This window comes from Oncorhynchus kisutch, linkage group LG19 (genome assembly GCF_002021735.2).
Source record: "Oncorhynchus kisutch isolate 150728-3 linkage group LG19, Okis_V2, whole genome shotgun sequence".
Lineage (NCBI taxonomy): Eukaryota > Metazoa > Chordata > Actinopteri > Salmoniformes > Salmonidae > Oncorhynchus > Oncorhynchus kisutch.
Window position 1 is genome coordinate 38,343,853 of NC_034192.2, and position 15,281 is coordinate 38,359,133.

A 15,281-nucleotide genomic window follows, 5' to 3' on the forward strand; every position below is an offset into this window, starting at 1 on the left:
CCCACTATTGATTTTTCCAGGCCATGTACCAGGCCGTACCTTAGTTTCACCCCTGTTTAAATGCAATGTGAAACCTTTGCAATCTGATTAAGTCTGTGTCAAGGATGTGATAAACCAAAAAAACCGAGGTGCTCAAGAAACCCCTGACAATGGATAAGTAGGCCTACACATGTTGTCATTTGTGTGTGTGTGTGTGTGTGTGTGTGTGTGTAGCCTAATTGAAGGCTACCCTAGATGGATGTCACCTTAAAAAGGATGCATTCAACCACATAGATACACAAAAGCAGACGCCTGGGACAATATAATGTAGGTCAGACATGGTTAAAAGGCAGCAAGGCAGGTATATAGCTGGTCATAAAGCCGTCCACTTGGTGTTCTTGTTTTCTCGGCTACATACCGGTAAACTACTCAAGAAGGCACTATTGAACCGAAAGTGGTGGGACGCACAAAGACTGGACCGCGTCAATAATTGATCGCTCTCTTTCGGTCAGAACGTGGGACGTTTCAGAAGGGAGCTCTACATGTGATTCAGTGAGTTGCTTCATCAGCAGCAGGCAAGGCAGCTGCAGTTCCCCTCGTAAACACACTCATATAGCCAGTGTGCAAGAAGGAACAAGGACATACCTTTTTGCCAGGAAACAGGAGATGCTAGGCGTTTGCACTTAATATCATCGTTTGCCATTGCAAAAAAAACTTCATTTTTGAGAGTCTTATTGTCGTTTTTGATAGATTCCAATCGCCGGACAGGTAATTATTATGAGCGCTGAAAAAAACCTGGCTGTCGGGTTAACTATGTTGAAGGTTGAGAAAGGAGCTTTCCACCAGCAATGGTGCTGAAACCTGCCTTTGGTCGAAAGGAAGTGTTTCTGTATCACCGCAATCATTTTCATGGTGCTTTCACAAATGCAACGCTTTTATTAATCAGTTTTATGTTCAAATTGACTGATCATCTAAATACATACGCTATTTTTGCAATAGGCTACATACAATCAAAAAGGCATGGTTATTGTTCATGTAACAACATCGTAGGTTATAGGAATCAGGAACATTGATCGTTTCTAGATGGGTTGACAAACATTTGGAATCGTAAAAATATAAATTCTCTGTATTGGAAGTTTTCAATATGAGGAGGATTATTGTGTATTTTGGTCATCACCCTTCACCTCTGCTACTCCCGGGAAATGTGGAGACCTCTAAGAAATAGTTAATTAAGTATCGGTGACATATTTTAGACTTTGAGTAGCCTACCAATAAGAACACAAGTTTCGATATAATTCTCAATAACAAACCAGACATAATGAAATGTGATGTTTTAGGCTAAAAATGAGCATACTGATAAGTGTGTAGGAGAAGTGTACAGCACCATATTGTTATTTGTGCTCGTGAAAAACGGTACATGCATGATTGTGCATGCGTCTGCGTTTAGGATATGAGGTCTGATATATTGACGTTTGGTGTCCTTCCTATGGGCCCTAAACATTCAGTCTACCTATGAGCTATTACCTGCTTATTTTTATTGGTGCTAAGAGGCATATTCAGTTACTTACATCAATGGATTCTTATGGAAATATGGCTGAATAGTATTTTAAAAGTTTCTTCAGAGTTAAGGGTTTCGGTCAGGACAAGTTACACATTTCAGTGGGAACTCAACACCGACTGTTTTTCTTTTTACTTTAGATCTGCCAATAAAGGACTATTTCTCCTGCTGGACCTGAATGTAAGATCGCGAGGATAAAGAAGTCAGGAATCAAAAGCCATCATCATGGATTTTGTTATGAAGCAAGCGTTGGGAGGTAAATTGCTAACCTTATGCTACCACTGCCTGATGAGATCATGCAGTCTTAGTCTGTTGTCTCTATGGGGAGATACGGGAGCGTCCGAGTGTCTTCAAGTCTTCCAGACTATAGGTCATGACGAGGTCCGTTAAGGCGACTAAAACTACTTTGTTTATATTGGTTAATGGGGTTTTGGAGATACACAACTATCATGTTATTCTGTTACATTTATAGTTATGTATATATTCTGTGAAAGACAACTTGGAATATAAACTATGCCAGTTCATCATTGAAGGCTATATTTTTCTTGGTGAAATTTGAACATGCATAATTTATATATTTAGAAGGTTTGGATGTTTATCGATAGATTGTCGAAAATATCATAGTATTTTGAATAACCACTGTTTTGGTTATGCGCAATTTTGCACTGCATATCCAGCACTTAGTCAGTCCCTTTGTTGAGAGCTATTGGCAATTTTGCGCAATTCAGTATATGAACAGATACATTGCACATGTTTTTAAAGCCTGAATCCTTAAAGCGCTATTTACTCTTCCACGAAGTTCATCTGGAGCATAGGTGTTGAACAATTGTCCATCCAAAAAACGAATACAGTGGAAGCCTACCTGTAGCCTTCCAATGAGCACCATTACAAACATTATTACTGTGCAGTAGTACATTTTGACTTTGTGCTACAGCTCCTTATCTTCCAGCTGCAAAAGCCTATCAACACTAATTTAATCTTCAACAATTTTATTAGTGCACATTAAATATGCATGATTTTATTTTCATAATTACTTGAGCTGAGATGTCCCTATGTGGGATTAGCATATAAAGTAATGCATTTTTTAATGAATGTAACAAATTGATCCTATCATCAATATGCAAATCAATCTAGTGGCTGGTGAAGTAAGTGTCTCATATGGAGAGGTGCTAAACCTAGAGATAGACTGTAATACAGTAAACCTTCTCAAATCCTTACACAGCCCCCTCCCTCCACACACACACACACACACACGCACACACACACACACACGCACGCACGCACGTACGCACGCACACACAACCTTGTCCCTTGCCATAAAAATCGTGACTTGACATGCATCCCTGTCATTGCTGGCTTTAGACAGCTGTGCGTTCTGAGACCCAATGATGGATACGTGGGAGAAACCAACACTGACTGATTAGGGAGAGCAAGGGCTCGAAGAGGAAGAGATGGGATTCATTTCATTAAACAGCTGCTAGATAAGGCAGTTTGTCAGGGCCTGTGGTCATCTGTACACAGCTACATCGATAAAGAAAACGAGTAGAATCCACTGAATTGTGTGCAAAGGGATTTCACACATGAGGAAATTGAGCTGTGGTGCCAAGGTCCTAACCTTCAGCAGTTTGGAGACATGCTCTTGTTTATTTCTCTCCTGTTGATGTGGGAAATGTGTGTGTGGAAGAAGATTGCCTTTTGGTTAATGAAGTTTGGCTTGCTTCCCCATTGTAGCCCTTTACACTGGCGGATTTGGACACTGATCCACACCTAAATTGGAACGCAGTGGCTGTACAGTAACATGTTATTACATTACGTCAGAGCTCTGATCTGCGCTTCACAGCGATGTATGGGTTTTCACTGACAGTCGCGACAAGAAGTTGCCTCCCTCCCGCTAATTAGGCAACTTTTGAATTTTTTGTTGTTGTCTCAGTGAGGGAAGTGCTGTAAATGAAGAGGACACTATGTATTTTGAAAGATGAGAAGTTGAGGAATATAATAAATACTGCCTTGATGTCATACAAGCAAGCCAAACACTCATGAGTCCAAATGAGCACTTAACTTTTCCATATCATAAAACGCATGTCAAATCAAATTGTATTTGTCACATGCGCCAATACAACAGGTGTAGACCTTAGAGTGAAATGCTTACTTACAAGCCCTAACCAAAAATGCAGTTTAAAAAAAGAAGAATAAGAAATAAAAGTAACAAAAAATTGAAGAGCAGCAGTAAAATTACAATAGGGAGGCTATATACAGGTGGCACCGTTACAGAGTCAATGTGCTGGGGCACCAGTTAGTCGAGGTAATTGAGGTAATATGTACATGTAGGTTGAGTTACTAAAGTGACTATTCATAGATAATAACAGAGAGTAGCAGCAGTGTAAAAGGGGGGATGCAAATAGTCTAGGTAGCCATTTGATTAGATGTTCAGGAGTCTTATAGCTTGGGGGTAGAAGCTGTTTAGAAGCCTTTTGGCGCCCCGGTACGCTTGCCTGCGGTAGCAGAGAGAACAGTCTATAACTAGGGAGGCTGGAGTCATTGACATTTTTAGGGCCTTCCTCTAACACCGCCTGGTATAGAGGTCCTGGATGGCAGGAAGCTTGGTCCCAGTGATGTACTGGGCTGTACACATTACCCTCTGTATTGCCTTGCGGTCAGAGGCCGAGCAGTGGCCATACCAGGCAGTGATGCAACTAGTCAGGATGCTCTCAATTGTGTAGCTGTTGAACCTTTTGAGGATCTGAGGACCCATGCCAAATAATTTCTCCTGAGGGGGAATAGGTTTTGTCGTGCCCTCTTCATGACTGCCTTGGTGTGCTTGGACCATGTTATTTTGTTGGTGATGTGGACACCAGTTTTTAACCTGCTCCACTACAGCCCCGTCTATGAGAATGGGGGCGTGTTCGATCCTCCTTTTCCTGTAGTCTACAATAATCTCCTATGTCTTGATCACGTTGAGGGAGAGGTTGTTGTCCTGGCAACCCATGGCCAGGTCTCCTCTGACTTCCTCCCTATAGGCTGTCTCGTCGTTGTCTGTGATCAGGCCTACCGCTGTTGTGTCATCAGCAAACTTAATAATGGTGTTGGAGTTGTGCCTGCCCGTGCAGTCATGAGTGAACAGGGAGTACAGGAGGGGACTGAGCATGCAACCCTGAAGGGCCCCCGTGTTGAGGATCAACGTGGTGGATGTGTTGTTACCTACCCTTAACACCTGGGGGCAGCCCGTCAGGAAGTCCAGGATCCAGTTGCAGAGGGAGATGTTTGGTCCCAGGGTTCTTAGCTTATCGATGAGCTTCGAGAGCACTATGGATTTGAATGCTGAGCTGTAGTCAATGAATAGAATTCTCACATAGGTGTTTCTTTTATCCCGGTGGGAGATGGCAGTGTGGAGGGCAATATAGATTGCATCATCTGTGGATCTGTTAGGGCGGTATGCAAATTGGAGTGGGTCTCAGGTTTCTGGGATAATGGTGTTGATGTGAGCCATGACCAGCCTTTCAAAGCTGACCAGCCTTTCATGACCAGCCTTTCATGGCTACAGATGTGAGTGCTACGGGTCGGTAGTCTTTTAGGCAGGTTACCTTAGTGTTCTTGGGCACAGGGAATATGGTGGTCTGCTTGAAACAAGTTGGTATTACAGACTCAGACAGGGAGAGGTTGAAAATGTCAGCGAAGACACTTGCCATTTGGTCACCAATGGCATTGTGGTGTACTCCTCAATGCCATCGGAAGAATCCCGGAACGTATTCCAGTCTGTGCTAGCAAAACAGTCCTGTAGCTTAGTCATATACAGTGTCAATGTTTATGATCACTGTGTTTGATGTACAGTTACAAGATGACATGGCGTCATACTCTGGGTTGTTCTGAACAGAATGAGCCTATGTTTGTCGATTGTGAATCAAATTTGCCATGTCACATGCACAGTGGTGAAGCGAAGTTTCGCGGCCCCTGCAAGGTCCGAGCAAGGCCCCCCTCCAACCCATGTTTAATGTGATACATATTTCTTGCCATGGCGCCGAGAGAAACATTTGCAGTTTTATAGCTAATCTCATGTTATTTTACATATCTTGCCATGAGGCTGTGAGAAAATGGTGCTCTTTTAGAGCCCAGCGATTCTTGAGGACAATCTTACATTTTTTCTCACAAATATTTGTCTTAATATTTTGATAGATCAAAGTATCACCATGTAAAGGAACAACCTCCTATTTTTGTCCATAAAAGTTACTGACGGAGTTGACAACAGATACTCAAAACAGACATATTATTGCCTCCAAAAAGAAAAGTTCAATGCAAACATTTGTAAAACATGGACAATTATTCATTTGAAAACCCCCAATAAAAACATCAGATCTTTTAGCATTCTGACGGAGTGCACTTTGGACACAAACCTGACATTGCTGTTTTACGGAGTTGACAAAAATAGCGGTTTTCTTCTTCATTCAAGTGGTATTCACAGTAGCAATTTATTTTTTCCTCAGTTGCTTTATGACACTAAAACCTAAGTAAATGCAACATATTTGAACCAAAAGTCATATTTTATTTTAATCTGTCAGGCAGATTGAATTGTCAGTTTATGGTTGTGACCATGGTGATTCTAATATTGTTTGTTTAAATCTATCAAAAGTAGAGAACCCTACAGGCCATGAGTGGTCTTGTTACACTACATGCAATGAGGACATGAATAAGGGGTCCTTCTGGTGTTGCTGACCCTGCTCATTCCTGATTCATTTTATACAAATCAGACGGAGTTGGCCATATCTCCAGACACATATTTTAGGAATCAATGTTATGATAGAAATATTATTTCACAGAGGGCCATTTAATATCCATTATCGGCAGTTGTTAGAATTTTTTTAACTTTTTAGGATATTTGAAATTGGGATCCTTTGCTCTGGACAAGGGAATTTTCAGGCATAGAGCTGACATGGAAATGAATAATACTTCAAGTATTTAGAAAATAAAAAAACATATATTTCTCCTTAAAAAATTCCCTTAAATGTAAACTTTAACCTAAAAAATGCAACAAAATCCTTTTTTTTTTTTTACCATGAAAATAAATATTCCCTGCCGGACAAGGATTATCTCGACTTTCAAGAATCCCTGAGCTAATTTCCTGCTATTCTATGTACAGTGCCTTGCGAAAGTATTCGGCCCCCTTGAACTTTGCGACCTTTTGCCACATTTCAGGCTTCAAACATAAAGATATAAAACTGTATTTTTTTGTGAAGAATCAACAACAAGTGGGACACAATCATGAAGTGGAATGACATTTATTGGATATTTCAAACTTTTTTAACAAATCAAAAACTGAAAAATTGGGCGTGCAAAATTATTCAGCCCCTTTACTTTCAGTGCAGCAAACTCTCTCCAGAAGTTCAGTGAGGATCTCTGAATGATCCAATGTTGACCTAAATGACTAATGATGATAAATACAATCCACCTGTGTGTAATCAAGTCTCCGTATAAATGCACCTGCACTGTGATAGTCTCAGAGGTCCGTTAAAAGCGCAGAGAGCATCATGAAGAACAAGGAACACACCAGGCAGGTCCGAGATACTGTTGTGAAGAAGTTTAAAGCCGGATTTGGATACAAAAAGATTTTCTAAGCTTTAAACATCCCAAGGAGCACTGTGCAAGCGATAATATTGAAATGGAAGGAGTATCAGACCACTGCAAATCTACCAAGACCTGGCCGTCCCTCTAAACTTTCAGCTCATACAAGGAGAAGACTGATCACAGATGCAGCCAAGAGGCCCATGATCACTCTGGATGAACTGCAGAGATCTACAGCTGAGGTGGGAGACTCTGTCCATAGGACAACAATCAGTCGTATATTGCACAAATCTGGCCTTTATGGAAGAGTGGCAAGAAGAAAGCCATTTCTTAAAGATATCCATAAAAAGTGTTGTTTAAAGTTTGCCACAAGCCACTTGGGAGACACACCAAACATGTGGAAGAAGGTGCTCTGGTCAGATGAAACCAAAATTGAACTTTTTGGCAACAATGCAAAACGTTATGTTTGGCGTAAAAGCAACACAGCTCATCACCCTGACCACACCATCCCCACTGTCAAACATGGTGGTGGCAGCATCATGGTTTGGGCCTGCTTTTCTTCAGCATGGACAGGGAAGATGGTTAAAATTGATGGGAAGATGGATGGAGCCAAATACAGGACCATTCTGGAAGAAAACCTGATGGAGTCTGCAAAAGACCTGAGACTCGGACGGAGATTTGTCGTCCAACAAGACAATGATCCAAAACATAAAGCAAAATCTACAATGCAATGGTTCAAAAATAAACATATCCAGGTGTTAGAATGGCCAAGTCAAAGTCCAGACCTGAATCCAATCGAGAATCTGTGGAAAGATCTGAAAACTGCTGTTCACAAATGCTCTCCATCCAACCTCACTGAGCTCGAGCTGTTTTGCAAGGAGGAATGGGAAAAAATGTCAGTCTCTCGATGTGCAAAACTGATAGAGACATACCCCAAGCGACTTACAGCTGTAATCGCAGCAAAAGGTGGCGCTACAAAATATTAACTTAAGTTTGAAATATCCAATAAATGTCGTTCCACTTCATGATTGTGTCCCACTTGTTGTTGATTCTTCACAAAAAAATACAGTTTTATATCTTTATGTTTGAAGCCTGAAATGTGGCAAAAGGTCGCAAAGTTCAAGGGGGCCGAATACTTTCGCAAGGCACTGTATGTCACGCCCTGACCTTAGTTTTCTGTTTTCTGTATTATTTTGGTCAGGTCAGGGTGTGACGAGGGTGGGTATGCTTGTTTGTCCTGTCTAGGGTTTTTGTATATCAAGGGGTGTTTGTTAGTCTACATCTATGGTGGCCTGAACTGGTTCCCAATCAGAGACAGCTGTTTATCGGTGTCTCTGATTGGGTATCCTATTTAGGTTGCCATTACCATTTTGGTTTTGTGGGTTATTGTCTTATATGTAGTTGCCTGTCAGCACTTGTTATTGTAGCTTCATGTTTGTTTTGGTTGTTTGTTAAGTGTTCTTTGTTTGTTAAGTGTTCTTTGTTTGTTAAGTGTTCTTTGTTTGTTCAGTGTTCTTTGTTTGTTAAGTGTTCTTTGTTTGTTCAGTGTTCTTTGTTTGTTCAGTGTTCTTTGTTTGTTCAGTGTTCTTTGTTTGTTCAGTGTTCTTTGTTTGTTCAGTGTTCTTTGTTTGTTCAGTGTTCTTTGTTTGTTAAGTGTTCTTTGTTTTTTCAGTGTTCTTTGTTTGTTCAGTGTTCTTTGTTTGTTAAGTGTTCTTTGTTTGTTAAGTGTTCTTTGTTTGTTCAGTGTTCTTTGTTTGTTCAGTGTTCTTTGTTTGTTAAGTGTTCTTTGTTTGTTAAGTGTTCTTTGTTTGTTAAGTGTTCTTTGTTTGTTCAGTGTTCTTTGTTTGTTCAGTGTTCTTTGTTTGTTAAGTGTTCTTTGTTTGTTCAGTGTTCTTTGTTTGTTCAGTGTTCTTTGTTTGTTAAGTGTTCTTTGTTTGTTCCAGTGTTCTTTGTTTGTTCAGTGTTCTTTGTTTGTTCAGTGTTCTTTGTTTGTTAAGTGTTCTTTGTTTGTTCAGTGTTCTTTGTTTGTTAAGTGTTCTTTGTTTGTTAAGTGTTCTTTGTTTGTTCAGTGTTCTTTGTTTGTTCAGTGTTCTTTGTTTGTTAAGTGTTCTTTGTTTGTTAAGTGTTCTTTGTTTGTTCAGTGTTCTTTTTTTGTTCAGTGTTCTTTGTTTGTTAAGTGTTCTTTGTTTGTTAAGTGTTCTTTGTTTGTTAAAAGGGTTCTTCATTTAATTAAAAGAAGAATGTATTCTTATCACTCTGCGCCTTGGTCTCCTCGTTATGACGAAGGTGACAATGTATTTTGCCAAGAGGCTGAGAGAAGATGTTGCAGTTGTAAAGCTAATTTCCTGTAATTCAAAAATATTTGTTCATGGTTTATGACATGTTCATATGCTATTTGGGGGTCCGACCTAAGGGGGGGGGGGGGATCTTTCTATGCGTGTCACGTATACTCCCTCTCCGGCGCTCGAGGTCCTCAGGCTGCTCGTTATTATGCACACCTGTCACCATCGTTACGCTCATCAGCGCCTCATCAGACTCACCTGGACTCAATCACCTGCCTGATTACACAGGCAGGTATATACAGCCGTATATATCCCCCCCCAAGCAGACACATCGATGGCTCTGAACGAACTTTATTTAACTCTCTGCAAACTGGAAACGATTTATCCGGAGGCTGCATTCATTGTAGCTGGGGATTTTAACAAGGCTAATCTGAAAACAAGACTCCCTAAATTTTATCAGCATATCGATTGCGCAACCAGGGGTGGAAAGACCCTGGATCATTGTTACTCTAACTTCCGCGACGCATATAAGGCCCTGCCCCGCCCCCCTTTCGGAAAAGCTGACCACGACTCCATTTTGTTGATCCCTGCCTACAGACAGAAACTAAAACAAGAAGCTCCCACGCTGAGGTCTGTCCAACGCTGGTCCGACCAAGCTGACTCCACACTCCAAGACTGCTTCCATCACGTGGACTGGGAGATGTTTCGTATTGCGTCAGCCAACAACATTGACGAATACGCTGATTCGGTGTGCGAGTTCATTAGAACGTGCGTTGAAGATGTCGTTCCCATAGCAACGATTAAAACATTCCCCACCAGAAACCGTGGATTGATGGCAGCATTCGTGTGGAACTGAAGGCGCGAACCACTGCTTTTAATCAGGGCAAGGTGTCCTCAGAGCATGCGCAGACCAGCTGGCCGGTGTGTTTACGGACATATTCAACCAATCCCTATACCAGTCTGCTGTTCCCACATGCTTCAAGAGGGCCACCATTGTTCCTGTTCCCAAGAAAGCTAAGGTAACTGAGCTAAACGACTACCGCCCCGTAGCACTCACATCCGTCATCATGAAGTGCTTTGAGAGACTAGTCAAGGACCATATCACCTCCACCCTACCTGACACCCTTGACCCACTCCAATTTGCTTACCGCCCAAATAGGTCCACAGACGATGCAATCTCAACCACACTGCACACTGCCCTAACCCATCTGGACAAGAGGAATACCTATGTGAGAATGCTGTTCATCGACTACAGCTCGGCATTCAACACCATAGTACCCTCCAAGCTCGTCATCAAGCTCGAGACCCTGGGTCTCGACCCCGCCCTGTGCAACTGGGTACTGGACTTCCTGACGGGCCGCCCCCAGGTGGTGAGGGTAGGCAACAACATCTCCTCCCCGCTGATCCTCAACACTGGGGCCCCACAAGGGTGCGTTCTGAGCCCTCTCCTGTACTCCCTGTTCACCCACGACTGCGTGGCCACGCACTCCTCCAACCCAATCATCAAGTTTGCGGACGACACAACAGTGGTAGGCTTGATTACCAACAACGACGAGACGGCCTACAGGGAGGAGGTGAGGGCCCTCGGAGTGTGGTGTCAGGAAAATAACCTCACACTCAACGTCAACAAAACTAAGGAGATGATTGTGGACTTCAGGAAACAGCAGAGGGAACACCCCCCCATCCACATCGATGGAACAGTAGTGGAGAGGGTAGCAAGTTTTAAGTTCCTCGGCATACACATCACAGACAAACTGAATTGGTCCACTCACACAGACAGCATCGTGAGGAAGGCGCAGCAGCGCCTCTTCAACCTCAGGAGGCTGAAGAAATTCGGCTTGTCACCAAAAGCACTCACAAACTTCTACAGATGCACAATCGAGAGCATCCTGGCGGGCTGTATCACCGCCTGGTATGGCAACTGCACCGCCCTCAACCGTAAGGCTCTCCAGAGGGTAGTGAGGTCTGCACAACGCGTCACCGGGGGCAAACTACCTGCCCTCCAGGACACCTACACCACCCGATGCTACAGGAAGGCCATAAAGATCATCAAGGACATCAACCACCCGAGCCACTGCCTGTTCACCCCGCTGTCATCCAGAAGGCGAGGTCAGTACAGGTGCATCAAAGCTGGGACCGAGAGACTGAAAAACAGCTTCTATCTCAAGGCCATCAGACTGTTAAACAGCCACCACTAACATTGAGTGGCTACTGCCAACACACTGTCAATGCCACTGACTCTACTCCAGCCACTTTAATCATGGGAATTGATGGGAAATGATGTAAATATATCACTAGCCACTTTAAACAATGCTACCTTATATAATGTTACTTACCCTACATTATTCATCTCATATGCATACGTAGATACTGTACTCTATATCATCGACTGCATCCTTATGTAATACATGTATCACTAGCCACTTTAACTATGCCACTTGGTTTACATACTCATCTCATATGTATATACTGTACTCGATATCATCTACTGTATCTTGCCTATGCTGCTCTGTACCATCACTCATTCATATATCCTTATGTACATATTCTTTATCCCCTTACACTGTGTATAAGACAGTAGTTTTTTTTGGAATTGTTAGTTAGATTACTTGTTCGTTATTACTGCATTGTTGGAACTAGAAGCACAAGCATTTCGCTACACTCGCATTAACATCTGCTAACCATGTGTATGTGACAAATAAATTTGATTTGATTTGATTTGATTTGATTTTGATTTGATTACCTTCCCTATAACAGTCACTCCCTTTGGTTCTGTCCCTAGGCCTTATTCACTCTGTTCGTGTTTCATGTCTGTACGCTACTCTTGTTTCTGTGTTGTTCCATATTCGTTTTTTTATTAAATATTCACTCCCTGTACTTGCTTCCCGGCTGCTAGCGTACATGTTACAATGCAGATCAAATTATGGTCCGTTTCCCTGAATTGCATTGCGAAACACTGTAATATAACATAACTTTGCTAGTCATGTTGGCAATTAAACAGGCTTTCAAATGATGCCCACTGCGATTTACAATGGACCCTTTTTGGATTGCGTAAACAACATTAGTAATTGTGTGAGGGCTGGAATGCAGGGTTGTGTTCCAAAAGAAAAACAACTACACGTGTGCTTGCTCTAGCTCCTGAACGGCACAGCTAGGAGAGCTCCAAAAAGCCCCTTATAGTTGAAGACTCTTCTTTGAGTCAAAAAAAAGTGCATTGATATTACTTAGTAACTGTGCACACTTTGGAGAGGTGTACTGTATGGCCACTTGAAGACACCAGTTAGTATTCTCACTCAAACCATTGTAATTTGTTTGTCTTATGTTGCACTTACCCCACATTTCCAGGTATATTCTTATCATGTTACTGATGTTACTTGTTACTATTTGTATCATGTTACTGATGTGTATCATGTTACTATTTTCAGATTTTGTTATCAACAAATGCGGCGAAAAGTACAATAAATGTCAAATGCACATAAAATCAACAGTGTAATGTTTGGATTCAGTCAGGTGAACTGTTGTGTCCTCATTTAGTCGAATAATTTCCCCATGATCTCCAAACTGTTCCCTTTCAATTGTTACCATGGTTATGCATGTGCTTTTCATATTTCTTCTGTAAGAAACATTTCAATTTTGGGCAGCAGATAGCCTAATGGTGTTTAATTAGGATTAAATGCCCGAATCCCCTAGCCGACTATGTGAAAAATCTGTCAATGTGCCTTTGAGCAAGGCACTGAACCTTAATTGATCCTGTAAGTCACTTTGGATAAGAGTGCTAAATGGCAGCATTTAAAAAGTATTATTTTTTGCCCTATCCATAAACAGTGCCTTCGGAAAGTATTCAGACCTCTTCCCTTTTCCACATTTTGTTACGTTACAGGCTTATTCTAAAATGGATTAAATAATATTTAAATATTTTTCCTCATCAATCTACACACAATATCCCATAATGACAAATATTTGCACATTTATCCCCCAAAAATAACTGAAATACCTTATTGACATTAGTATTCAGACCCTATGCTATGAGAATTGAAATTGAGTTCAGGTGCATCCTGTTTCCATAGATCATCCATGAGATGACTTCATTGGAGTCCACCTGTGGTAAATTCAATTGATTGGACATTATTTGGAAAGGTACACACCTGTCTATATAATGTCCCTCCTTGAAAGTGCATGTCAGCGCAAGAACCAAGCCATGAGGTTGAATGAAATGTCCTTAGAGCTCCAAGACAGGATTGGATTGTGTCGAAGCACAGATCTGGGGAAGGGTACCAAAACATTTCTGCAGCATTGAAGGTCCCCAAGAACACAGTGGCCTCCATCAATCTTAAATGGAAAAAGTTTGGAACCACTAAGACTCTCCTTGGAGCTGGCCCCCGGCCAAACTAAGAAATCGGGGGAGAAGGGCCTTGGTCAGGGAGGTGACCAAGAACCTGATGGTCACTCTGACAGAGCTCCAGAGTTCCTCTGTGGAGATGGGAGAACCTTCCAGAAGGACAAAGATCTCTGCAGCACTACACCAATCAGGCCTTTATGGTAGAGTGGCCAGACGGAAGCCAAGCCACAGTAAAAGGCACATGACAGCCCGCTTGGAGTTTGCCAAAAGGCCCCTAAAGGACTCTCAGACCATGAGAAATAAGATTACCTGGTCTGACGAAACCAAGATTGAACTCTTTTGTCTTTGAACTCTTTGGCCTAAATAAAGAACTCTCCGGGAAGAAGAAAGACGGGGGGTGTATTTTTCATGATGAAATACTCATGGTGTGATTGTGATAACAAACAGAAAGACAAGTCCTTTTCATCTGACCTAGGATACCTCACAATCAAATGCCGACCGTATTACTTTCCAAGAGAATTCTCTTCAGTATAGTCACATCCGTGTATATTCCCCCTCAAGACGATACCATGATCGCCCTCAAAGAACTTCACTGGACTACTGAATCTGGAAAAACATTGGATCACTGCTACTCAACTTTTAGAAATGCTTACAAGGCCCTCCCCCACCCACCCTTTGGCAAATCTGATCGCGACTCCATTTTGCTCCAAACCTTCCTATAGGCAGAAACTCAAAAAGGAAGTACCCGTGCTAAGGTCTAATCAACGCTGGTCTGACCAATCGAAATCCATGCTTCAAGATTGTTTTGATCACGCGGACTGGGATATGTTCCGGGTAGCATCTGAGAATAACATCGACGGATGCACAAATATGGTGACTGAGTTCATCAGGAAGTGTATAGGAGATGTTGTACCTACTGTGACTATTAAAACCAACCCTAACCAGAAACCGTGGATAGATGGCAGCATTTGTGCAAAACTGAAAGCAAGAACCACCGCATTTAACCATGGCAAGGTGACTGGGAATATGGCCGAATACAAACAGTGTAGTTATTCCCTCAGTAAGGCAATCGAACAGGCAAACGTCAGTACAGAGACAAAGTGGAGTTGCAATTCAACGGCTCTGACATGAGACGTATGTGGCAGGGTCTTGGGAGGTAATATGGTCAGCATTTAATTGTGAGGTATTCAGATCAGGTGAACAAAAGGACTTGAGTTTCTGTATGTTTTCACAATCACACCATGAGTAGTTAATCATGAAACATACAACCCGCCTTTCTTCTTCCAGGAGAGTTCTTTATTCCTGTCTGCGCGATGTACTGAGAACCCAGCTGGCTGTATGGACAAAGACAGTATATCCTGAGAGGGCCATGTTTCAGTGAAACAGAATATGTTACAACCCCTGATGTCTCTCTGGAAGGAGATTCTCAACCTGAGCTCGTCTACTATATTATCCAGAGACTGAACATTAGCAAGTAATATACTCGGAAGAAGTGGATGGTGTGTGCGCCTCCCGAGTTGGGCTAGAAGTCCACTCCAAATATCTCTTCTCAGCCGGCGGTGTTTTGGAT

General features: G+C 42.1%; 1 protein-coding gene across 1 annotated transcript in view; it reads left to right on the forward strand.

The window, feature by feature from the left end:
• Positions 1–257: 257 nt before the first annotated feature.
• The window catches only part of LOC109910021 (complexin-1), a 61,279-nt gene continuing 46,255 nt past the window's right edge, over positions 258–15,281 (forward strand). The window contains exons 1-2 of the mRNA XM_020509154.2: positions 258–747; positions 1,678–1,793. Of these exons, the coding sequence (XP_020364743.1) occupies positions 1,763–1,793 (31 nt within the window). The 5' untranslated portion in view covers positions 258–747; positions 1,678–1,762. The remainder of the gene's footprint in view (positions 748–1,677; positions 1,794–15,281) is intronic.